The sequence below is a fragment of the Nomia melanderi genome, chromosome 13 (assembly GCF_051020985.1).
Source record: "Nomia melanderi isolate GNS246 chromosome 13, iyNomMela1, whole genome shotgun sequence".
Classification (NCBI taxonomy): domain Eukaryota; kingdom Metazoa; phylum Arthropoda; class Insecta; order Hymenoptera; family Halictidae; genus Nomia; species Nomia melanderi.
In genome coordinates this window covers 8,481,001-8,505,667 of record NC_135011.1, presented here as the reverse complement: position 1 = coordinate 8,505,667, position 24,667 = coordinate 8,481,001, and the positions used below count along the sequence as shown (strand labels likewise).

The window sequence follows — 24,667 nt, the reverse complement described above, 5'->3', positions numbered from 1 at the left end:
ATGATGTCAAATTAAATCCACTGTAATGAAATATTGGTATGATGTTCCTTACCTTATTTTTATAAAAAACACAGCCATCTTTGACAGCGCAGCCAAGGTGGTAAACGTTGGTACAGCGCATTTTAAAGCATTTTACTGTAGCTCCAGGTTTCTCGCAAACAATACAATTTAATACAAGACTATGTTGCAAAGCGGTATCGAGATTCATCAAGGCACCATTTACAGTTTCATACACATCTTCCGACCATAGGGCGCAGTTTAAATGTACCCATTTGTCGACGTCGAAATTAAGTAGTCTAGCAGGGCCGTCAGCTGTACCATCACCTTGACTGTGGCAAAACATACATCGTCGGCTATCTTCTGCCTTGGCAGGTATCACTGTCACCCCCATACGGAAAAGCATCTACGGAACGAACAAATGATTATTTAAATTATATTGTTAATTAAAGTTTAATGTTCATTTTTATAAATATAATCGAAATTAATACAATGAATGAACAAATAAACTATCTATCCAAAGAACATACCTCTGTGATTTCTTTGTCGGTGGGTTTCTTATACTTCGTAGACGGTTGCATCGAGCCAACCGACCAAGTCTTGTATCGTGAGCCCCTCCATACTTTTGCGGGAGGTTGTGTTGTATCAGTCGATTCGTTTGAATGTTCCTCCACAGCCGGGTGTTTCTTTGGCCGTTTTTCCTCCATTGTTTCCTCCTTCATCTCGGGAATATCTTGATCTTCTTTTTCGGTCTTCACCTTTACTTCAGATTCTTTCTCCAGCTGATCAACATCCATACTTTCGACAGGATCGACAGATTGTTTAACCACAAATTTCTTTCCCTTCTTGAAATCGTCGTCCAACACCTTATTTTCTATTTTGTGACACAGATGATCGACTATGGTTGCAGCCTAAAGGAAAAGATCATGTTTAATGTAATTAGTAAACTGTAAATGTACATAATAAAATTTACTGAATCTTAACACAGGCGCTTGTGACCACATTTACAATACTTGTAAATATCATTTATCGTATTATTATATGTTTTTATCATGTTTTATTATGAATTCTGTTAAATACTACCTTATATTGTGTATTCGACGGCGTTGTGTGCATAAGGGCGAATTGCATGTAACAAGCCATCGAGCAGAAACATAACTCGTCACCAGGCTCCGCTTCCTCCTTACTTAAGAATGGTAAGTCTGATACTTTCTTTCTTATTAAACTATTTAACATCACAACCTCGCAATGGCGACAGAATTTCGCAGCGCCATTCAAAATACTTTGTATATCAATTGGAGCTGTAAAGACAATGAATATTAGAGTATTGTTTACGTCTATGAAGATGGAATTATTACTTCTTTTGGGACAGATACAAACCTCCCTCTTTACCATCTTTTCCCTTCGTTCTATAAAGACCTAATTTCTGACTAGGGGGAGTAGTGGTACGTTCTACTATCTGGTAACCAGTGGGAGGAGCTATGTTTAAAATATTAGCCAAGTCCTTAAGTACTCCCATTATGTCATCTGCGGCTTGGCTGTTCAAGGTCAATGTAACTGTTACGTTTCCATCTCTCAGAGGTATTGGGGGCGATTTCCCAAGTCTATAAAATAAAACGTCATATAATATTACAAAATAAATATTAATGAATTTAAATTGTATTTGTAAAGGTGATAAAGCGTAACGTACCTTGGTATTCCGAGATTTTCTTTGTCTTGTTTAGCCATATCCTTTGCATAAGCTGGTTTGAGCCTGATCGGTATCGGGGATATTAAAGGTATTACTGGTGACACACGTTTCAACCAATCAGACTCTTCGTCCGACTCTTCTTCAATCAGTCTCAATCCAGGGAACCGGTGTATGAATTCCGGAATAACGCATTCGGGTGAAGATGAACTGACAATGGTATCAGGGGAATCGACATCGCGATTTACTGACAAAGAGTTCTCTTTCTTTTCATCAGCTGAAAGTTGAATATTTATGGTTACTAATTATCCTTTTAATTGCAACGAGTATATCAGATACGGATGCTTACAGTCGTCTAACTTAAGAGGCGGGAACTCTTGATCATAAAATCCTCGCTGAGTAGAAGCAGGTTGTTGTGGTGGTAACGGTTCTAATTCACCAAATGGCTGCGTATTATAATGATCAGATACACCCGGCAACGTAGCAGATCCATAGGAACCCGTTAAGTCTCCTGTCCTAGTACTATAATCCTTCTGACTTCCGATTTTCGTCAAGTCTCCCGAACCAAAGATAGGACACACGCCGTAATTTTTGCCTAGAAGGGGTTCTAATACTGCCATTGGCTGAAGTTGTCGCAATTGTGTCATTAAATTGTCAATGAACGTGTCATAATCCTCGTCTAAGCGGGACACTTTTCTAGCACGCTTCTTCTGAGGTGCTGCCGCCGCGTCTTTTCCTTGGCTTTGTTTCCGTTTCTGTTGATACTGTCGCCTTTTCAACTTCTTGAGATCTGAAACGAAAAATAAATTCGTTATCTCTTTTGCTATACACATGAATGATGTTCGACACTTTGAGTAGCCAATTAACCTCAGAAAAATGTTTGCGGACTTTGAATTTATTTCATGCAATACTTTGTTTCAAATGTTAATGTCTACTTTGAGATCAAAGAGCTAACACAACACTCGAGGCATGAAACGTATACCACGTACCAGTTTTGTCATCAATCGGTCCATCGATAAGCTCCTCTTTGGCAGTAAGAAAGTCTTTGGTATCGGTTAATTGGGTAGGTGTACCACTAGGTAGAACTTCATCCAGAACTTCCTTTTTGACTTCCACTAAAGGCACTGTGTGTTGTGCATTTGCACCCTGTGACGCCTGGGCTTGGTGACCCACAGTATGAGACACCGTATGAGGCACTGATGGCGGTATTGTATTCACGTGTGGGGGTGGTTGTTGTGTCGAAACAATGGGCGGTTTTGGGGTGACCGGTATTTGGGGCTGAGGTTGCGTCTGCGGCTGGGTAGTTGTCGTGACGGTGGTTAATGCTTGTGTCACTTGAACAGCACTCGATACTTGTTGCGTTGTAGACTGTAAATTCTTACAAGCTACCGTTGTGATCACGGGCTTTGATTGTGGAACGACTCGCGAGACAGCCATAGAACTAGCTACGCATTGTTGCGGGACTGGTACAGTGTTGTTAATGACAGAGTCACTGGGAGGTTTCGCTTGTGGTTGAGTACTGACACATTCTTGCTTCACAGGAGTCGTGTCGGTGGCTTTCGCTGTGAGTGGTGGTACCTGCTTGGTCACAGTGGTCGTTGATTGTTGATTCCCTTGAGTTGAAATTGGAGTAGTCTTCACGGCTTGTTGTTGTTGTTGTTGTTGTTGCTGTTGTTGTTGCTGCTGCTGCTGTTGTTGTTGTTGTTGTTGTTGCTGCTGTTGTTGTTGTGGCGTAAGCTGTTGCTTCGAGAAACTGTCTGCCACACGTTGTTGCGATAAAACTGGCGCGGGCGTTGACAATGGTGGCGGTGGTTTCGGTGGTTCTTCTTTGGTTGGGGGACTTTGTACCTTCAAAGGTGTCACTGACTGTGATAGAAACGACGTCTCCCTTGTAAGAACTTGCTTGTTGGCGGAGACTTTAGGTGCCGGTACTTCGTTCAATAGAGGTGGTAACACTGAAAACGGTGTAGGCGGCAAAGGTCTTGCAAGTTGTGCCTCCAGCGATGGTACTAGCGGCAAGCTAGGAGCTTGAGAAGAACTAGAAGACAATGTCGTTGTAGCGCACGCAGTGTTCTGCAGTAATTGTTTCAACAATACATTCTGCGACTCTTCCATCCTATGTGAACCGGTGGTACTTTTGTTCAATTCTAGTTCTGATCTGGTAGTTGGTGTTTTTTCAAGCACTGGTTGCAGTTTGCAGTTCGGCTCCTCCTGGTCTTTCTTCGAAGGCGTGTTCTGAGCCAATCTCTCAAGATCAGTATTTTTATTATCCACTGATAAATGTCCAGTCGACTTGTACTGGTTTTGTCCAGACGTGAGTTGAGAGTGTAAAAGGGTAGGTGTCTGAGATAACGTGGACTGCAATATACTGGTGGTGACGTTGATGTTGTTGGTGCTTGTTGTAACTATAGGCGGCACGATAGTTCTGACACATTGCATGGATGTTGTGACCGTGGTCGAAGTAGCGTTAACAACAACGCGAGACGGAGCCGAGGAAACTCCTGAACTTACTTGCAGTATCGCTTGGAGACTCTGGGTGCGTTGCACCGAGGTCGCCATGACTGAGCTCAGCAAATTGCTGGCTTGCGTTGGAGCGGTGTTGGTTCTATGACCAGCGATGGTCGGTTTTACGGAATTTGTTCCGGCTAGCATAGCACTCAGCATCGCGTTTGAAGTAATTGAGATCCCGGAATTGGTCGGCGGTCTGGGGGTGATCACAGATGATGTTTGTAGAGAAGAAAGGCTACTGCTAGATTGCGACTGTATCCCGCTGGAAGTTACTCGTAAAAATGGATCCGAAGGCATGACTTTACACAAAGTAGAAACAACGCTTACTGTAGAATTTGTACTTTCCTTTGTATGTGGGGTATAACTAGTTGTGGTAGTCTCTAAGTCGGCTTTGCTCGGCGTCGTCGCGTGAGATGTGGTCATGCACGTCTGTAGACGAACGTTCGTGTTACTATGCAGATTATTTACAGAATTTGAGGTGGACGTGCTCGTCGTCGACAGTATATTTCCTAATTTTGGGCCCGAGATTGATGACGATACCATCGTCACGATTGCTGTTTGATTTACAGTCGCACAGTTTTGAGAGTGGTTTGTTTGCAGTGAGGATAGTAACGTTCTCAGTTGATGCGACACGTTGGCAACGTTCGACGTCAGTTCGGTGGGTTTCGATAACGGTGAGAGATGAGGGACTGTTGTCGTACACTTCTGTAACTGTGCTATGGTGCTCACCACTAGAGGTGTACTCTGATGCGGAATCGGAGAACTCTTTTTCGGTGTTGGTTCTACAGGTGGCGAGCTTGCTTTTCGTGGCTTTGATACTTTGCTCTCGTTCGGCAATAGATGTTCATTATCCGAGTGGTCCTGCTCCAGATCCATCAATGAATCTTGAAGAATGTTCAAAGGCAAAGTGTCCAACGGTGTTGGTAATTCGTACATCATACTTGATTTCCTGGATCTGTCTTCCTGAAGGATTTCACTGTTAGCCATTTCAGGTTTGGATGATATTATATTGTGCAGCATGTCCAGTATATCATCGGATGACTCGTCCATCATGCCCTTCTCTTCGTTAAGACAGTGTTGCACGTATGGTTTGCTGGTTTCAATGTCTGCGCACAATTCATCATGCTGGAGTTTCTTGTCTTTCTGTGGCACGCTCAAGCTGCTGGTGTCCGCGATGCTCGTCTCGATCTCCTTTGGCTTATTGTTAATCCGTTGCGCTTCCGAAGTTGTCACAGCCTCATCTTTGTTTTCATTCTCAACAGACTCCGCATCATTCTCCAAAATGTTTACCAATGATAAATCATCCGTCACAGGTGATATTCTTTTCAACGAAACAGCATCTGTTTTATTGTCCGTGTGAGCATTTTCCCTGCTTATGGTATTCTCAGCAGGATTGTGAATTGCTTCCAACATGCTTTCTAATTCATCCGTTGTATTTAATGGATCATTCTTCTTGTCGTCTGACGATATTGAATCCGATCCTACGGTTGAACTCGTGGCAACGTTCACGCTCAATGAATCCACGTTGTTCTCGTCCAAATTTTTCACCAAATGATCAGTTTCATCCTTTTCGGTTTTAATCTTTGAAGTTTTGTCAAAATGTTCCAACTGATTCTCTTTTGACACCGATATCAAGTTATTTCCGGTTTCCTTTTTAGGGAGATCAGGTATAGACATTTTTGGCGTGGACAGTGTGACGGAAGTCGGTTGCACACTCAAAACCAATTTTGTAGGATTGCTTGCTGTCACTAATGCAGTCGTAATGGCATTTTGCACGAAGCATGTATACTCGTTATGCAAACTGGAAGTTGTCAGTGTTAGCTTGTCCGAAGCTGTCGTGATGGATTTAGAAGCTTCCGGTCCTGGTAAATCGACTTTTGGCAATAACTCTGTTTTCACTGTGTTCTGTGAACTAACTAAAGCCGTTTGACTCAATTTGGCCGCGATTTTCGCATCCGCGACAATACTCGCCATGGTCGATGGCAATTGTTTCTTGTTGTTAAACGAAGTAGACACAGTGTCTTTTGTAATGCTCAAGGTTGTAAACACAGGGGTCGATTTAACAGCCGAGTCTGTAGCTACTAACACGCTTGTAGACGTAGTAGTTGTATTTACATTGCTGGTACTAATATTTGCACTTCCAAGAGTAGATAAGGAAACTGTTGGCTTGCTGACAGACGAGACGCCGATGTTCGCATGATGCACGCTTGATGGGGGGATTTGATTATACAATACTTTCTCGGAAAAGACAAACGACGTAGGACTCTTATTCTGCTTTGATTCTTTCTGGGATTTTGATTGGTCATCCGTAACCGACTCAGAAATTGTATTTTCCTTTAATGGTTCCGGAACACTAGTGCTATCCACTTTCTCAACTTCTTCTGTACATGATTCTTTAGATAAATTGTCCTCCGGTGATTTTGTACTAGGGTCTATGATCACTACTTCGGATTCACTAACGAAAGAAACCATAAGATCTTGTTCGGGTGATTGGTCCATGTATGATCCAGGTGAGGGATCTACTCTAAGTTCCTCTTGATCAGGTGATTCAGGTGTATCTGTGACTGCTACTAATCTTTTTCCAGACTGCAACGTTCGAACTATATCCAGCCTAAGGCCTTTCTTGTTTCTCGCATGGGATGGTACTAAGTCTTCATCGCTGAGTAACGGTTCATCCGTCTGAGATTCGGGATTTTCAATTTCTAATATTTGAACCAAATCGTGCCCTTGACTGCCTTCGTTGACCAACGCGTGACAAAGGGAATCATTGCTATCCGCGGAGAGGTCCACAACCATTCCAGGCTCGAATAGCACATACTCCTCTTGCATGTCACTTTCCAGTGTTCCTGATATTACATCAACGAGTTCTGAATCGCCGAATTGATCGATCACCGTGATGTCGTCACTGTCCCGTTGTGCGGTTGAACTTAACGTTACCTCGGTGTTTACTATAGTTTTATCATCGTCATAATCAGTTGTGTCAGGAATCGGTTCCATTTTGTTACTCGGACTGCCTAAGGTCAGTGGTCCGTTATCGGATAACGATGTTGCCTGTTTGCTTTCTAAAGTAGTTGGTGGAGTTTGCGGTGGTGTATGAGAGTCATCGTCAAAATCGTTATAGTCGGCACATACCAAGGAATTTATCTTGGACTGAGGGATACCTGTCTTTCTGTGCACAACCACAGAAGTATTCGGTTTCTCATCAATGTTCAATAGATGCGATTCAGAAGTCTTTCCTTTGCTGGTTTCTGCTTTTGTTGACCACATAGGGGAACCGCCTCTCAAGCCAAGCTTGAAGTATCCGAATCGTCCGAAACTAGTCAACAATGGAATTGGATTCATTGGATTATGTGGATTTCCACCGCCACCACCTCTATTTGTATGATCGGCTGATGAATTTTGTTCCTGTTGTACCGACTGTTGTTGATGTTGAATAGGCTGTTGTATCTGTTGTTGAGGATCAGTCGGCACCGAAATATTATTTGAATTTTGAGTTGTATAAGTACCGTGTGGTGTATGCGGTGTGTGCGGGGTGTGAGGCGTCCTTGGAGTTCCTGGATTCTCCACGCTTTGCGGGCGATCTGGCATTGCTGGACTGTTACCGGTAGATTGTCTTCTTTGCATTTGCATCGGAGATCCGCCAACCATTGGACTTCTAGGCATTGGAGAGCTAGGTGGTTGAGACGTTGGTGGATGATGCGCGTTACTCAGTTGGTGTTGTAACATAGGCGACGTTGAAGGATGGTTACGAGACATAGGGCTCGGTGGTTGATATTGAGATATCATTGGTGAACTAGGAGGATGATTGTGAATCCTGGTATTCATCGGACTAGGGGGTTGTGAAGTTTGACTTAATTGTTGTTGAAGCATTGGTGACCCCATCGTTTGCTGAACCATTGGACTACGAGGCATAGGTGAACTGGGTGGCTGTCCATAATTTTGTTGAATTTGTTGATGAAGTTGTGGACTTGGAGAATTTGCTGGTTGAGAAACCATCGGTGAACTTGGCGGTTTTTGCATGGCATGTTGTTGCTGCTGTTGTTGTTGTTGCTGCTGCTGTTGCATCTGTAAGAATTGTTGTCGTTGTTGTTGTGCTATTTGTTGCTGTTGCTGTTGTTGTTGTAGCATTTGTTGTCTTTGTTGTGCCATTTGCAGAGTACGCTGAGTTATAGTATTTTGCCCATCTTGGAGAATTCCAGCATTATCATGTTGCTGTTGAATGATCTGTTGCCGTTGAAGCATCTGTTGGTGTTGTTGATTAATTAAAGTCTGTTGCGTTGGTTGAGGGCTTCCAAGTGGCGAACGTTGCCCATACACTATTCCTCCTTGCAATTGCATTCTTGGTCTTTGTCCGGGTTCTCCTACAGCAGGTGGACGGACGAAACGTTGAGTAAGACTGTGAACTCTAACTCCCTGATCTCCAATTATTTGCTGTGTATTTCGTGCGTCCGGAGTAAATGCGCCCGGACTAGTTGCAAGTCTTCCACTAATAATGGCGCGATGTTGAGGCGACGTCATTCTAGTGGCCGTCGGGCCACACATTCCTGGAGATGGCATAGCGCCAGGACTGAAAGGACTTTCTTCACTTTGAGAATGTGGTGTACCGATTCTAGGTGATTGTTGCATGTTATGAGGAGACATTGTTCCAGGATTTCCGGACTGTGGATTGCCAGGACTATGTTGTAATAATGGTGGGTTTGGACTGTGCTGAATAATGGGAGTCACTGGTGAATGCTGTATCATACTTGTAGGGACATTTCCAGGGCCAGGACTTTGAGAAACAACCGCAGCGGGACTATGCATCGGTGACTGTTGCGAAGGAGACATCAAAGGCGAACATGGTTCACTGTTTTGTTGTTGAGGTTGTCTCTGCTGTTGTTTACTTTGATATTCTTGTATCAACATTCCGTGTTGTCGGGTTTGTTTGCGGCTCGCGTCCAGGTGCTTTTGCAATATAGCTTGCTCGCTGGAAATACGTTGGAGTTCAGCAGCATCGTTCTCTGTCAGTTCGTTTCCGGATTTTCGTAGTTGACGCTGTTTACTATTGAGGGACTGTAAAATTACAGAAGAGTGTAACTGTAATGAATCTGCACCGTGTTAAACTAGAAAACAGAAAACACCGCAACAGAAAAATATTCTATCCTTACTTTTCGTATTTTACGCAGCTTTTGTACCTCAGTTTCGTAATACTTCAGTTGCTGGGTCAAGACTTGATGCTGATGATTCAACCACTGTTCATACTGCACTTGTGCTTGCCGATCCTGTTCGTTCGCGATAGTCTCCGGGGGTGTAGGCGGAGCAGGTATTTGAGTTATGTTAAAGGTAGCAACTCTCGCTGTAACAGAAAATAGTTACCGGTTGAAATTTATGTCAATTTTTAGATACACTTAACTCATCTGATTTGTGCCATACTGATGCAGTCACATGAAAAGTGGTTAATTGGAGCTTCAACGATAAGAACGCCAAGTTCGATCAGTCGAATGAGATGTATTTCGTTATTTGAATGTTCAAAGTTGACTATGAATTGTATATTGTATATTTATGTGAGTATGGAACAAATTTAATGAGTAAAGTGTACGCTCGTGATACTGACGTTCAGGTGGTGTTTGTGTGGCAATTGGTTGCCTTGGCACTTGGGTTGTTAGTTTTGAAGCATCTGGCACCGGTTGTTGCCAACTGGTACCTGGAGCGGATGGTGGTCTTGGTGTACAAGGTGGCCTAATTACAGGAACTCCTCCAGGTACTGATGTAATTCCTTGTGGAGGAGAAGCAAGAGGTGCAGAACCCAAAACGTCTGCTTTAAATCTTTCAAACTCACTGTCACTAAGGAGAGATGCTCCAGTGCTTGCATTATCGCTTGGATGTTGTTGTTGTTGTTGCTGCTGCTGCTGCTGCTGCTGTTGCTGTTGCTGTTGTTGCTGTTGCTGCTTCTCTTGTTCACGTTTCTCTTGCTCCAGCAGCTCCTCCAGCAACAATGGTTGTTCCTGCGAAAACGACTACTGACAGCTTATCTAACTTTCGAACATTTCACAGAATATTGTAAATATGAATAGAGAATCAAATGAGCAATTTGTATACCACAATTTCGATGTAATACAGATTAAAACAAAGCACACTGACCATTCCAGCTAATAAAAAAATACAAACATGCAGGTGTATTATTACTCCTACAATCACTTTCATTTAAATTCCATAACATGAAACGTAAACGTAAATAGAACTTCCAAATTGTATTGAAGCAAATATCGATATTCTTATTTATAGGTTCATCAAGCTTACTGTTTTTCATGGTTTATAACATACATGCACACATATAAATGCAACATATTTTGTTAACTGTTTCATAAAAGTAACATTTATCCAAAATCCAATGTAATTACAGTCTCTGTGTAATACTTGTACACTTTTCAAATACTGTTTTGTCAACATCATTATTAACAAATTAATAATAAGTGAAAATGAAAGGGTGGAAACCCTTTGTTAACTAACAACAATATTTTCTTTGAATAAATATAGTAACTAGTGTAATCAGATATATTTAATAATTTTTCATTAACTGCATCTCTTGCAACTATTGATTACTTTGTAAATACGAGGAAAAGAAGTGGTGCTAAAATATTGAAAATCTTGAATTCTTAGTATCATTGCAGGTGATACTTTATACTGAATGCTGTAAATTCCCCAAGTCTTGCTCACCTGCAGAAGCAAGGGTCTTCGGTGAGGGTGAGGTGTCATTGCGGGTGTACCAGTATGTACCACAGGGGCCATTGGTGGACCCGCCACCGGTACTGGGTGCCCTATATGGACTGGGGGCCGCGTCATACCCCGCCCACCTGGGCACAGTCCCATCTAGACATGCACCAACACCAATGCATTGCAAACACCCAGGCCAAAACACCATTTTACCAGCCAAAATACTCTTATATTAAATAAATTACTTGCCTACACCTACGTTCATAGCAAATTCGAAATCTCCTGTTTTCTTTGCTTGCACTTTTGATAAATAAAATCCGACGCTTTCTATCAAATAATTACGGAAATTCAGAATACCATGAAGTTACAAAATCGAGTGGTACCTAACGTTAAGAGTCACAGAAATGTAAATACGTAATTAAATACACTGCATATTGATTATATAGTAATAAATGTGTTACAATGAATATGTATACGTGTACTAATCATCGGACTATACGGAGCTTGGTATAAAATCAATAAATTATTTACTATCAAGATTCATGTCGGTCATAGTGTACAGAATTTAACAATTCGTGTTACATACTTCGTGAAGCATTTATTACTTGTCAGACTGCGAGAAATTTAGTTTCTCATGGTTAGAGGAGAGTGTTAGATAATTGCGTAAAAATACTCAAGATTAAAGCGATGCAAAAATTTCAAAACATCGAAAGTAACGTATACAAACCTGTATAGGCCCAGGGTACGGTGGCGGTGGTCCAGGATATGGTGGGGGAGGTGGTGGTGGTGGTGGTGCAAGCGGCATGCGTGGACCGATCATATGGTTTACAGCGACCACTCTTCCAGCCACGTTAGGTACGCCTGCTACTCTCATACTTAGACGTTGTTGTTGAGATACTATAACAATAAAATAAAGTAGAAGATGAAATACTAAAATATTAGTTATAATTTTTCAACTTCGTAATATCTCGTACATCCTCACCTTGAATATGTGTCTGTGGTAGTCTTTGAGGATGTCCAGGGAATGTGGACGGATAACTGACGGTAACAGTGTTAGTCGACGTAACAACACCAACTGCTCCGTCAGGTGATAGCAATCGTGTTCCCGGAGGCATAGGTCTGCCCATTGCCGCTGCTTGTTGAACGTGTTGATGCATTTGTTGTTGCACAACAACAGCTTGCGCATGCGATTGAGGCATAATGTTAGATGGTTGTTGCGGTGTTTGTGATGTTACAGTAATAGGTGGTACAGTCTGTGCTTGTGTCGGCGCGTTTGATGTCTCCGTCGGCGTTTGTACCGTTGTTGTCGTACAAGTGTCACTTATATCGGTGTGCACTGCACTCGTGGCTCCCAACTCTGTTGATTTCTGTCCTTCATCCTTGACTTCCTTCTTTTGTTTCTCGTCCTTTGTCTCTACTTCAACTTGCTCTAAATCTAGATCAAGTATATTTGTTTTTTCACCACCAGTTATGTTATCTAGTTCAGGATCCGCGTATTCCAAGATATTAAAATCTGCTCCCATTTCAGCTGTAAAAGTAATAAATAAAATTTTAAGTTATATTTAGATTTGGTGTCATACGATTGAAAAAGAGGAAAATTACGTACCAAGTAATTCATCATCGTCATCGGCTAGATCTTCTAATATTGCACTCACTCCCTCGACCTCGACCATAGGTGCTCCCTCTTGTTCTAATTTCTCAAGCTCTGCAGTTACATTATCTGGAATCTCGGATGGTTCTGAAGGACTGACGGTTGCTTCGCTAACCGTTGTTGGAATAAGGGGTGCTCTCACCATCCCTTGCGTACTTATCATTCTGATTCCTTGATTTAAATTGTCCTGTGGTGCTCGTACTATACGCGGCCCCATAGGTTGGCCTTGATTAGGATCTAATAATACGATTTTTAATATACAAATATATATATATAGCTTTGATACATAATTACATAAAACAGTGAACATACCTGGAAACCTTTGCTGTTGCAACACATCGTACGGCTCCGTGATAGGATTCCTTACAGTTGGCATGCGGGTTTGTAAATTTTGATTTCCTTGAAAATGTTGCTGGGGCATAGTTGCAGCTACTTGTGGTCTTTGTAACAACATTCTAGTTCGTGGATCTATACTCTGTACCCTGGCATCCAGATTTCCTGTTACAGGATGTCTCGTATTTATACCTATGTAAACATAATAGAAACAATGATGAGATATATGTAATAATCTTGAAACTTGTAAATGAAATACTGAAAACATACCAATTTGGTTTCTTATCAAAACATTTGGCTGAATGGGCATTCTGGGCCTAACGATACCAGGAGGAAGAGGATGTCTAAAAGTACCTTCACCCGTATTACTTGTAGCTTGAGAATGTTGTGGAAGTTGTACATGCGCTGCGTCAAATTGTTGTTGATTAGTCTCAGAATTATTCGAACCATCTATAAATAAAAATAAATTAAATCGATATTACGCTAAAACATAGAAAATATTATGAATTTTTGATTGGTATACCTTGATTCCATGTAGGATTTACAGGATCGATCTTTTTGTTAAACTGCTGTCGCTGTAGAAGATCGCGCAACTGTCTATTCACTTCCGGCTGTTGATTGAATACTTCAGGTTGCTGTGTATCTTGCCGAGATTCTGGCCTTGGCGAGGGATAGTTTGGAGCAGGAGAGGGTGTAGGTGGTTGGCTACTATAAGGATCAGGTGTACGAGATGGTGCATATACATGAGTAGTAGGGCGAGTAGTAGTAGGAGCATTAAACATAGGCCGCGGTGTACCTGGAGGTTGAGAAAATACGTCACTTCTAGGAGACGTAGAATACGAAGGTGTGCCAGATATTTGTGACCTAGGTGTTTGGGAGCCTTGGGAATACGCTTCGCTATTATCAAAACGTTGAAAATGATCTTGGGACTGTGTAGAAGCTGGCGATTGTGGGAAATCATGTGGAGATTGTGGAGCTTGTGGAGAAAACGGTGATGGTGGTTGCGTAAAATTATTCGGCAGTCCAGGCCTAACCACGGTTCCAACTGGACGTGTCATTGTCGCACAGGGTTGATTAGGTAAACGTGGTATACCCTGATGAGGACTTTGAGGTGCTAGCCCTCGTGTCACTTTTACAGGAGGAGCAGCAAATGTATTGCGTGATCCAGGAGATGGCGATGCCAATGGTCCCATATGATTTCCATCCTACAATTTCCATGAAGTATGATAAATGGAAAAATGCTTTGCATTAATTTATAATGACAGACGATTTCAATACCTGAGAAGTGGATACTTGTAACTGTGTTGTTAATCCTGCAGTATTTTCAGTACTCATTTGCGTTGTATTGTCTTCGCTAATTTGTCTGTGAACTCTGGCAATAGCTATTACAAGGAAATATGAAAAAGTTAATTGTAACTTCTTATTGTTGTTACAAGACTACTTATGTATAAATCGAATAGTCATGTACCGTGCACACGTTGCTCGTGAATAACTTGTTGTTGCATCTGTGCTTGTTGCTGGCGTAATGCCTGCAATTGTTTCCATTGACGTTCCTGTTCTGCTTCTCTGGTGGAACGATCTCTATTGGAAAGTCTCTCTTGTTCCTGCCAAAAACAATTTTATTAGAGCAATGAAACTAATTACAATAGAAGATCATTATATCCTTGCAACCACTATTATTAGAGCACATAATATGAATTTTGAAGTAGCAACAACACATTAGTTTTCTTCAAATATTCAGTTACTTGATTAATTAATTAATTAATTAAAGAATATAATGATCTGTTTTTTAAAGCCATATAAAATATACAATAAGGCAAGTTGACAGTCAGCCAAAAGTGTACTGTAAGTTCAACATTCAGGTAAAATAATGGCATATTACTAAATTAATACAATTAGCAAAACCTCATTGTTTTCGTATGTGCAACACAGTTATAATAATATCCAGCCACCATCTAAAGTAAATATTATATAATCAAAGGTTCACGTGAAAAACCTGCTTTACCACACAGAACACCCATAGACATCCATCTTAAATAAATTTAAAGTAGTCTTCATGCACTGTATCACTGAATATAGAAATGTATATCGCTTGTACTATTTTTAGTACATGAGTAAGTACTTTTCCTGTTACATATGAATCAAATATAAAAAAAAGCCTAGTATGTTATATTGTAAAATGCATAATATACACGAAATATTTTATACAATATAAAAAAAGATAATAGTTATTCAGGTTAGCAAATAAAAATTTGGAATACCTTATTAAAACATTAATTAATAGCAGTACTTATTTAGCTAGGATACTGTAAATACAAGTAACAGTTTATAGAATAAGAAGACGTAAAAGCATCTGAAAAAGCAACAAAAGTTAGTCAAACTAATTATAATTTCATTGTAGATTGGAAACAAAGTGCTACATCGCAACAAAAATCTACTAAGTAACTCAACACAATTCACAAAAAGCAATATACTTATTTAAATATATGGGAGAGGAGGAAATTTTTAATTTTTATCAAAACTTTTGGAATATTGTGGATAAGGAAAAAACAAAAAAATTTGTGCTACCAGTTGTCTTCAACATGCCACATACAGTGTAAAAAATTATGCAAATAAATGATTCATAATACTACAATATAACAAAATATATCGCTATCTAATAAAAATAAATATATGAATGTATATATATATATATGTGTATTAAAAGTGTCTGATCAATTAAATACAATACATTTCAATGTATATACATGTGCAATGTTAAATCAATCACCTATTATAAAAGAGACCAATGTTCTGAAACACTATTTAGAATACTAATGATTCATTAGAAAACTACGCAAAATTATTTTTAATATCATCAAGTATTTCAGATCTTTGGTAAATATAACTAATCTATGTTCAAAATTGTTGCAATACACTCATTTATGATAGATCTAATACATTTTATTCTAGAAACAAAAAAAAAGAAAAACAAAAAAATGAAGGACACTAAAATGTCGATCAGACACGTGGCACAAGGCAAGACTCTAGAGGCACAGAATAGGTGGCTCACCATAGCCGGGGACTGTACAGGTACAGTGTGAATAATTGCAGTGGGTGGCGGATCGTAGTGCTCCTGGCTGAGGGAAGGGAGGGTGCGCATGATTTCAGATGGGGTGAGCACTCTAATCTGGTGGTCTACCGAGGATAATTGGCGAACAGGACCTACCCCCACCATAACGTTGGCAGTGGGGGATGCCTGAGAGATGGTCAGACTGTTAGCAATTGTACTGGTACTGATCGTAATGTGAGCAGGTGTAGGACGTTGCTGGGATGGTGACGTTTGATGCTGCCCTTCACCGGCGCCCGTGTTGCAGTAAGAAGAAGCAGTTGCTGATGTGCAAGGCGTGGCTGGCGACTGAGCTACTTTAGCCTGGCTACCGGTAATCTCTTGGTGCGCCAGGCTGTTAATGGAATTAATAGAATTCACAGAGCTGGGCCTGGGTGAAGAAGAAGGGGTCGTGGATGTTGGAGAAGGACTCGGGGAAGAAGATGTTAGCTGCTTCTGCGGTCCCTGCACCGCACACACCTCCGCATGATGATTACTGCTAGCTGTTGACACTGTCACTCCAGTCGCGGACACAGTCATTCCGTTCTTATCCTGTGACTTTTCACTGCCCACTGAGGTCAAAAGTCCGATCTGCCTTTGGTTGGAGGCCATAGCTACTACTGGAGAAACTTGAGCTGATGTCATAGTTGTGACAGGTTTGGTGATGATGGTAGGTGCACTTGTTGCAGTGACTGGGGTCGTGCTTGGTATATCCTTGGATATCTGTCGGTTCAAGGGGTGCCTCGTTCACACACTTACGTTATAGTATTTCAAGGCTTACATATTTCCAGAATACATCATACAAAGGTAATAATTCACCAAAAGGATTCTAAGGAATACGTTGGGACACTATTAGGAGCAACTAGATTTAGACTGATATTCCTATAGTACCAAATTGGCATCTACGCTTCTAATGAAACATGATCCGAAGATATAGATAACGTTAGAAAAATGACTTATACTTTCATGTAAGTGGAAAATATGTATCTATGATTATATAATGGAATCACATTCATAATGATAATCAGTATAAAAAAAGCAATCGCATAGTACGTTCAATATGAAATAGATAAGTAGAGTATACCGAACTATAAATGGAAGTTATTACGACTTTATATGAACTTTTTAAAATTATGATCTATACTATGTTTCTGCCTGCACTTTGTTCGATTTTATAAACTATAAAAGACTATTAAAACCTTAACAGCTTCATGGGTATTGGACACGAAGGACAAGCTGTTAGTTTGACCTGTGTGTTAGCACAAGACATCATTGAAGATGAAAATGGATACATGTCACATAAAAGATTCACGCTTCCTCTAACACCTGTATTGCTAATAAGACCTCTAGAAACTACTCCTACCTGTTGAGTCTTTTTCATACGAATTGCAGCTCTATTATCCCGTGCACGTGTTAGAAACGGAGCTTTCTTGTCATTGGGTAGTGCACGCCATTTCTTCAATATTTGTTTGCATCTTTCTGACCAAGCTTAAATGATATGATTAAGTACATTATTAAACAAATCAAGCGTACGTGCAAAATAAATGAAAATATAACAATTATCCGATAATACATACCTGGGTACTCTGTCTTCCATTCTGGATGATTGATATTTGCGTACAGTACAGAGGATATAGTTGCCCCTTGACCAAGAGCTTCATCAGCTTCCATTTTAAGATTACTTCTTTGGTTGTATGAAATTGTAGTATTGCCTGTCGGAGCGGTACCTTCGTCATCAGGATTGACCCATGTACTTGGTGACCCATGGACTTCAGAAAAGGCAGGACTGAATTGTGGGCTACTGTATGACAAAAAGGTTTGAAGATATTAATTAAAGAAAATATTAACCTTTGATTCTACAACGTATACAAATATATGAACGCACTTGCTATACTCTGAATGATATGGAGATGGTGGTGGGAAACTCATTGGAGAATTTAAATTAGATTGACCAACAGAGGGTAGCGTAGCAGGTACTGGTCTTGGTATAGGTATTGTTGTTTGTATTCCTGTAATTATAAAAATTATTAATATTCATATATTACATGTACTGAATATTTGTAAATAATTACATCAAAGAATAGATATTTACCAGGATGCGGCGAAGGAGACACAAGGGGCGTTGTAGCTGACGAGGGATGAGGAGGTTGGGCTTGAACGGAAAACACTGATGATTCTTGAGATTCTTGGGATTCATCAGTTAAAACCCCTTTAAATATCTCTTCGATATCTTTGCTATCCATATTGGGTAATCCAGTATCTCTGACCATTGATTCTAGGTTGAAATGTGGACTTAGAATATCTGTCAGTTCATCTTTACTCGTACCCGGCGTATCATCCAATTCGTCTAATGTTTCACCAGCTTTAGCTACATCCTCGTCAGGTTCATTCATGATGGTATTGACAAGCTCACTATCAAGTAAATCACCTGAAATAGGTAAAATATCGCCAAGAGCTTCCGTGTCACTACCATCGTCTTCCATAATTTCTTCTCGTTTGATGGAAGGTTCTGTAGGTAGTTTTTCTTCTTCTTTCTCTTGCTTAGCTTTAACTTGTTCCATTGCTTTTAGTTCGTCTTGAGATAGCTGAATAGTATCAGCATTTCCAGACACATTTTTCTCACTGTCGGATTCACTGCTACTCTCCAGTTCTTTGTCTTTGGTCGTGTCCATAAGATCTTTCCCAAAGAATGCCTCTTGCATGTAGAGAGGAAAACATTCAGATAGCTTTGTCTTTGGTTTTCTTCTCTGTGGTTTTCTCCTTGGCTTGTCGTCACTTACGCCAACGGTAGAGTCAGATGGTTTCTCAGGATCGCCATCTTCCTCTTTATCCTTGCGAGTGCCTCTTAATCTGACAATAAAACCTCCGATACCTAACTTTTGCAAGTTACGTTGGCGTTTACGTCGTAAAATTGGTATACCATTTTCAGTTGTATAAATACTAAAACCTTCAGGCGGTGGTTGGTCACCACGTGGTGTCCATACCATGCCTTCTTTTAAAACTTCGGTAGGTTCATCTTTCACATCTGCCAAGTCCAATTTTGCTCCATTTTCTTCTAAAGAATTATCTAAACTACCGCCGGCGACTACAGACTCTATGGTAGCCATTATGTCTGCTTCTTTATCTATCAATGGATGCATTTTTCTTCTTTTCTTCCTTGTTTGTTGATGTTCGGATGTTAATGATTTTATATGATTCATTCCAGCTTCGGATAAGTAGACACCGTCAACCAAGTACTGTTGGGGAGAAGGTTTATACAATTCTGGACTGCGCGACGCAGGTGGCGGAGAACGGGGATATTTGTTTGGTTGTGGTTTTGGTTGATTACATAAAAGATGAGGTGGCAGAACATCTCTTGGACGACAAAGTATACATATGTAACCTTCTTCTGCACATTTCTCTGCTTCCGCTTCACTTTTGATAGAGTCACATGCGCAATGCAACCATCTTTCGCATTGAATACATTGTATAATTAGATCTCCTTCGTTATATCCCTCCTGACAAGATATGCAGATAGTATGAGATGCACAAGGGCCACACTGCGTATAATTTTTCTGCCAACTGCTATTAAATCCTGGATCATTCGAACCACATGTTTGGCAATGTGCGCACCATTTGCACTTCCAAGTACCGTGTGGCACATAATCCAGTGGTGGATCCATGCAGTAAATATGATAACTGATATCACAATCGTCGCATAAAATCAAACGACCCTCGTCATTCCTTTCTCCGCAACCTTCGCATACTGTACAATCAAGGCACCGCCAACCCTTTTGTAATATTACCTTAGTAACTTTTACATTAGCGCAATAAGGGTGATAACACTGACCGCACTGTGCACAAGCAATTAAGCACCCTTCCTGGTCAGTGCCAATTGCACCACACATCACACAAATATCTTGGGTCAATACAAACTTATCCTTTGCAGAACATAATACAAGTCTATTTTCAATGCCTGGTTCATCTTCCTTTGAAAATGAGTCTGACATTGGTCTCTGAAAGAACAAACATTAATTTTAGAAGATTCATAATTATTCGTGTGCTTTTAAAAACGAAAAAAAAAATGTTATTGAAAATAATATAATACCTGTAATCCTACACCAGGTACTCCGAAGATACCTCTCATTTTTGCTTTGGGACCTCTTTTTCTTCCAAATTCTGTCATCTTTTGTCGTTTTTGGTATCCAAGCTTACCAATCCCTTTCGGTCGACCAATTAATCCACTGCCGAGTCCTAATTTCTTCTTTGCAATCTTAGATGCACAGAATGGTTTCCCCTTTCCAAGACCTATAGAATAGAGTGCTTCCTCTGATCCACCTTGATAATCAAATTCAGATGAATCTCCGTCACCATACAGACTCTCTTGCGACGCACTTAAACTTAAATCTCCACCGTAATCGTCAATATTATCTTTCCTTTTTACAAGTGCCATGTTTTTGCAGTGTGGACAAACATATTCATAGTCAGGTTTAGAATCCTTACGATGCTGGTAAGTTAATGGATCAGCCTCAGGGTCACAGGTACCATGAACAAACTTTTTACATGCACTACATTGAACCATTTCTCTATACGCGGCAGCCCGATATGCCTTTCTACAAAGAGGACACGAAAAACCTTTGTTCCTTTGTTGGTAACACGAATCACATACGGTGTAATGAGAATGCCACCGTGATGAAAGACCAGCGCCTGGTGTACGCGAACCACAGTCTGTACATACACGGCAACACTTACACTTCCAACCATATTTAGGTATAGATGTAACAATTGGTCGTAAACAACTAGGATGATACGCTTTTTCACAACGTTCACACAACATTACTTTTGAAACATCTTCTGGTTGACGACACACTTGACATACTCTGCAAGATACACATTGCCAGCCAGCCCGTACACCAGGCAGTAGTGCCAAACCAACACAACTGCCATGGTAATGTTGGCCGCAGATAGAACACATTACTAGATTGGAAACATCCCCCATTCCACAGCACTGCATACAAGTAACATCACCGTTCACTAAAATTAAAACCGATTTCATAAATATACCCACTAATTTGTATGACTACAAAAAGATTCATAAACATAGATATTTTACATAATCCTTTCACATAAAACTTACACAAAAGTGGAACTTGTCCCAAATGTTGACTGCAAAAGAGGGACAAGCTCTTTGTATCCTGGAAGCAACTTGAAGCTGCAGCACATGGTAAATGAAAATAACGATTGCACGATGCCACCTGTTAAAGAACGATGTTATAAAGTATTTTGTTCGAATAAAAATCTTTTCTTCCTTTTTTTCTGAAAAAAAAGGCGAAAAAATGTAGAATTTGTTACTTTGCAAGGAATTCCAGCTCCATAATGAGAACAATAAGCACAACGCCTTGAAGAAGCCTGCACTATTGCTGGGCTTAACATTTCTGTTGTTAACTCTTGGGTATTGCTTGACCATACTGCACATGATTGATGAACGTAATAGTGCCCAGTCGATTCAAATAATGTTCCTATTTCGGGTTCTTCTGAATACCCAACTATAGTTAATTCCTCCACTGGTTCCGTAAAATTTGTTAGACTAGTATTCCTACAGAACATTATACAGGTATAATAAAGTTAATGACATATCTCTACATATAAAAATTGGGTTGAAGATGTATTATTAAATGTAAGAATTTTCTAAAATTTTAATACCTGCACTTAGCTAGACTCTTCTGCCTACGGCAAGTCACAGCACCAGGACCTGCTGCACGCGGACTTTTGTCTCCAGTAGATATATCAACTAGATGATCAGTTGTTTCGTCACGATTGGTGGACTTCTCAGGAGTAAAACCTTCAGGGCAGGTAAATCTTAATAATTCACCTTGACCTAGTTGACTTCGTTCACCCAAATTACACAGAGCACATACTTTTCCTGGCCTGAAGATACAGAAATATTTATATATATATGTATATAGAAACATTATTACAATCACTATATCCCATTATACAATGTAAAATAAAATGCAAGTAACATATAAAGGTGTCTTGCCATTGTTCTGGAAAATATGGAGGCTCTTCTGGTGCTGGCATACATCTCTCGGCATTGGATGACTCCCCGTCAGGAGCAGCATCCTCACCAAGGCGAAGAGGACTTGGAGACTCTGAATGTGTATCATCATCTTTACTTTTAGTACGGCGTGGTACACCTCTTGCATACCCAAGACTAATTAAAAACATATTTCTCAATTACCAATATAATAATATAAAAATTTTTTATTTTATTCTTTTACAGTATGTATATTGCACTAACCCTTTGCCTCTATTAGTTCCTCTTCCGAAGGGTCTACGAGTACCACTACCACGTGTAATTCCAGGTGGACGTTCTTTTCTAGGTCTACCTGGACCCCTTCTAATACTTAAAGGTTTACCTCCAGGAAGTGGAAATTTCTGGTACCGTAAAGGATCATGAAAAGCTTCATCTGGGGTTACTGCAAGAGAAACAAACTTTTGTGCTTCCTCTGAAATAACATATATATTTTTAAGTAGTATTGTATACTGAAAGTTAATAATTATAATATCGCATGATATATGCCATGAGTGATTTATAACAATTAAAAAAAGGAAGAAACATATACTCACTGTTACCAGAAATTGGTGGTGCTGAGCCAAGCAACTGATCAGAATTTGCTGGAGAGACAGGAATTCCTGTTGTTTCCTCATCTTCATCTTCGCCATCAGAAGCTTCATCTAATTCCATTTCTTCCTCACCCTCAAGACGCTCTTCATCATCCATGGCACCTCTACTAGACCTGTGTTGCTATGTAGTCCTATAAACATAAATGAAATATTAATTAAAAAAATTTTGTATACATCCGACCCTCGATTTACGCGGCCTTTTTTTCCGGTAAATTAAAACACTATTTACGCGGTAATTTCCATGCGCGATCTGAATTTAGTAATATCGAATAAAATGTACTTTTATTTTCTGAAATGTCATTCTTATTATTTCTTTTGTTTAACTATGTGAAATAAATATTTATTTCTAAAACTTATACCAGTTTTTACCAATAACTCTATTTACGCGATTTTCATTCGCGTAAAACGAATCCACGTGAAACGATTTTCGCGTAAATCGAGCGTCAGCTGCGTTAATACATCAATAAATTAAATGTAATGTATTTTTCTTTAATTGTTTTAAATATGTTGAATTACTAAACCTTATAAAAAATTTATCTGTCTAATTAACATTAATCTTCATTGTTATAAACATATGTTAAATTTATAATACTATTTGCTATTATGTTCAATTACATATTTTAATATCATAGCATATTCAAATTTATTGAAAAATAATATTGAATTTCTTTTTTAGATTCATAAACTTTATTATAGAATTTGATTAAATAAACTGCAGTTAATATAATTTCTTAGCATAAATGATATATAAAATGAATGATACGTTATTCATTATATTATTTACCTAGCAAAGAATTTAATAACAATGTAAAATCTCATAAACATATGTTATATAAAAACATAAAATATAGTCTGATTTTGACCTTGACGACATCCTCAACTTTGTATCCCATATTCTTATGCTTTTCAAAATGAGTACTCACATGTTTTTGCCTAACAAATTTACCAGACATTTAAAATCGTGAAATAAACAAAAAGCATCAAAATTTCTAACAAAATATTTATTTTTGTTTTAAAATTGAATACACCTCAATGAAAATAACAAGCATATCTATTTCAAAAGTGCAAAGTAATGCTAATTCAAACAATTTCACTAGAAATTAATTAAACCTATACTTTCATTTATTTTTTCAAATACCAAGAGTAGATATACCTTCATAAATGAAATGAGACCGTTTATTATATTCATACATTTTTCTCAAACTTTTGAAAAATTATAATTATTACGTAAACCGTTATATATCTCTAACCCACGAAAAACCAGACAAAAATATTTACAGAAAGAAAATTCTCTATTTTAATAATTTAACGACAAACGAACCACGTACAAACGGTGTACAAAACACATCAATCATTTCTTACGTGTCAATGCTGATTTCCATAGCGGTATTATATATTCCCATGGTAATAATATTTTTCATGGAAAAAATCTGTTTTGCTTAAAATCGGCGTATCGTCGGTAAATAAAAACACTAACTCGTGTCTCGGTCCGAATTCACATAACTTTTAATCTCTTTACAGTATAGAGCTCAGTCAGCTACAGCAGGATGGCGTGCCGCTCGGCAATCGGCGGTCACTCCACAGTGGGGAAAACCGAGGCACACTATAATCACCGAAAAACGCCACTTTTCATCACCAGGAAACACAAATAGTTCTTGTCACCATGAGCCGCATCACTACATACGAAGCACCGTTTATCCGGCGGATTCCCGCGTGCACAATTGACTTACGCTAAATAAGGCAGGGGACAATTTTGTTGGCACGGCCTTTACGGCGACAGTACGCCATTGCTATGTCAGAGTTTGCAGGCTATAAACATACCCGGGCCGCCCGTAACCACGCCGGATCACGTACCTTCCAGTTACTGTTGCCTCCTTAGCAGTTTCATGGTGGCTTTGCACGCGGAATTATCGGGATCCTCGTTGAAATTCGCACGGCTCATCCAAGTAAACATCTTGTAGTAACAGAAAAAAATGTCACAAGCTGCTTGAACGGAAGAGTACGCAACTGACGAAGAGCTAAAGTCACGGAGTCCGGATGTCGG

The 24,667-nt window shown here is 39.7% G+C and overlaps 1 protein-coding gene across 13 annotated transcripts in view; it reads right to left on the bottom strand.

Annotated features, from left to right (window-relative positions):
• LOC116432311 (uncharacterized) overlaps positions 1-24,627 on the bottom strand; it is a 28,849-nt gene extending 4,222 nt beyond the window's left edge. Inside the window, exons 1-32 of one of the 13 annotated variants that reach the window (XM_076373312.1) lie at positions 24,478-24,627; positions 22,567-22,754; positions 22,238-22,445; positions 21,977-22,150; positions 21,640-21,864; positions 21,289-21,532; positions 21,074-21,191; positions 20,045-20,970; positions 18,050-19,952; positions 17,843-17,966; positions 17,535-17,758; positions 17,321-17,445; positions 16,438-16,680; positions 14,338-14,473; positions 14,148-14,251; positions 13,393-14,074; positions 13,140-13,319; positions 12,849-13,061; positions 12,492-12,773; positions 11,868-12,413; positions 11,613-11,782; positions 10,889-11,041; positions 10,011-10,188; positions 9,786-9,947; positions 9,340-9,527; positions 2,674-9,244; positions 2,034-2,474; positions 1,688-1,961; positions 1,378-1,601; positions 1,081-1,298; positions 528-908; positions 53-403 (exon numbers count right to left, since the gene is read on the bottom strand). In XM_076373312.1, the coding sequence (XP_076229427.1) occupies positions 53-403; positions 528-908; positions 1,081-1,298; positions 1,378-1,601; positions 1,688-1,961; positions 2,034-2,474; positions 2,674-9,244; positions 9,340-9,527; positions 9,786-9,947; positions 10,011-10,188; positions 10,889-11,041; positions 11,613-11,782; positions 11,868-12,413; positions 12,492-12,773; positions 12,849-13,061; positions 13,140-13,319; positions 13,393-14,074; positions 14,148-14,251; positions 14,338-14,473; positions 16,438-16,680; positions 17,321-17,445; positions 17,535-17,758; positions 17,843-17,966; positions 18,050-19,952; positions 20,045-20,970; positions 21,074-21,191; positions 21,289-21,532; positions 21,640-21,864; positions 21,977-22,150; positions 22,238-22,445; positions 22,567-22,720 (16,122 nt within the window). In that variant the 5' untranslated portion in view covers positions 22,721-22,754; positions 24,478-24,627. Of the gene's footprint in view, positions 1-52; positions 404-527; positions 909-1,080; positions 1,299-1,377; positions 1,602-1,687; positions 1,962-2,033; positions 2,475-2,673; positions 9,245-9,339; positions 9,528-9,785; positions 10,189-10,888; positions 11,042-11,612; positions 11,783-11,867; positions 12,414-12,491; positions 12,774-12,848; positions 13,062-13,139; positions 13,320-13,392; positions 14,075-14,147; positions 14,252-14,337; positions 14,474-15,921; positions 16,681-17,320; positions 17,446-17,534; positions 17,759-17,842; positions 17,967-18,049; positions 19,953-20,044; positions 20,971-21,073; positions 21,192-21,288; positions 21,533-21,639; positions 21,865-21,976; positions 22,151-22,237; positions 22,446-22,566; positions 22,755-23,985; positions 24,227-24,353 lie in introns of all 13 variants that reach the window. The other 12 variants (XM_076373306.1, XM_076373307.1, XM_076373305.1 and 9 more) reach the window with 12 other exon arrangements.
• Positions 24,628-24,667: the final 40 nt, after the last annotated feature.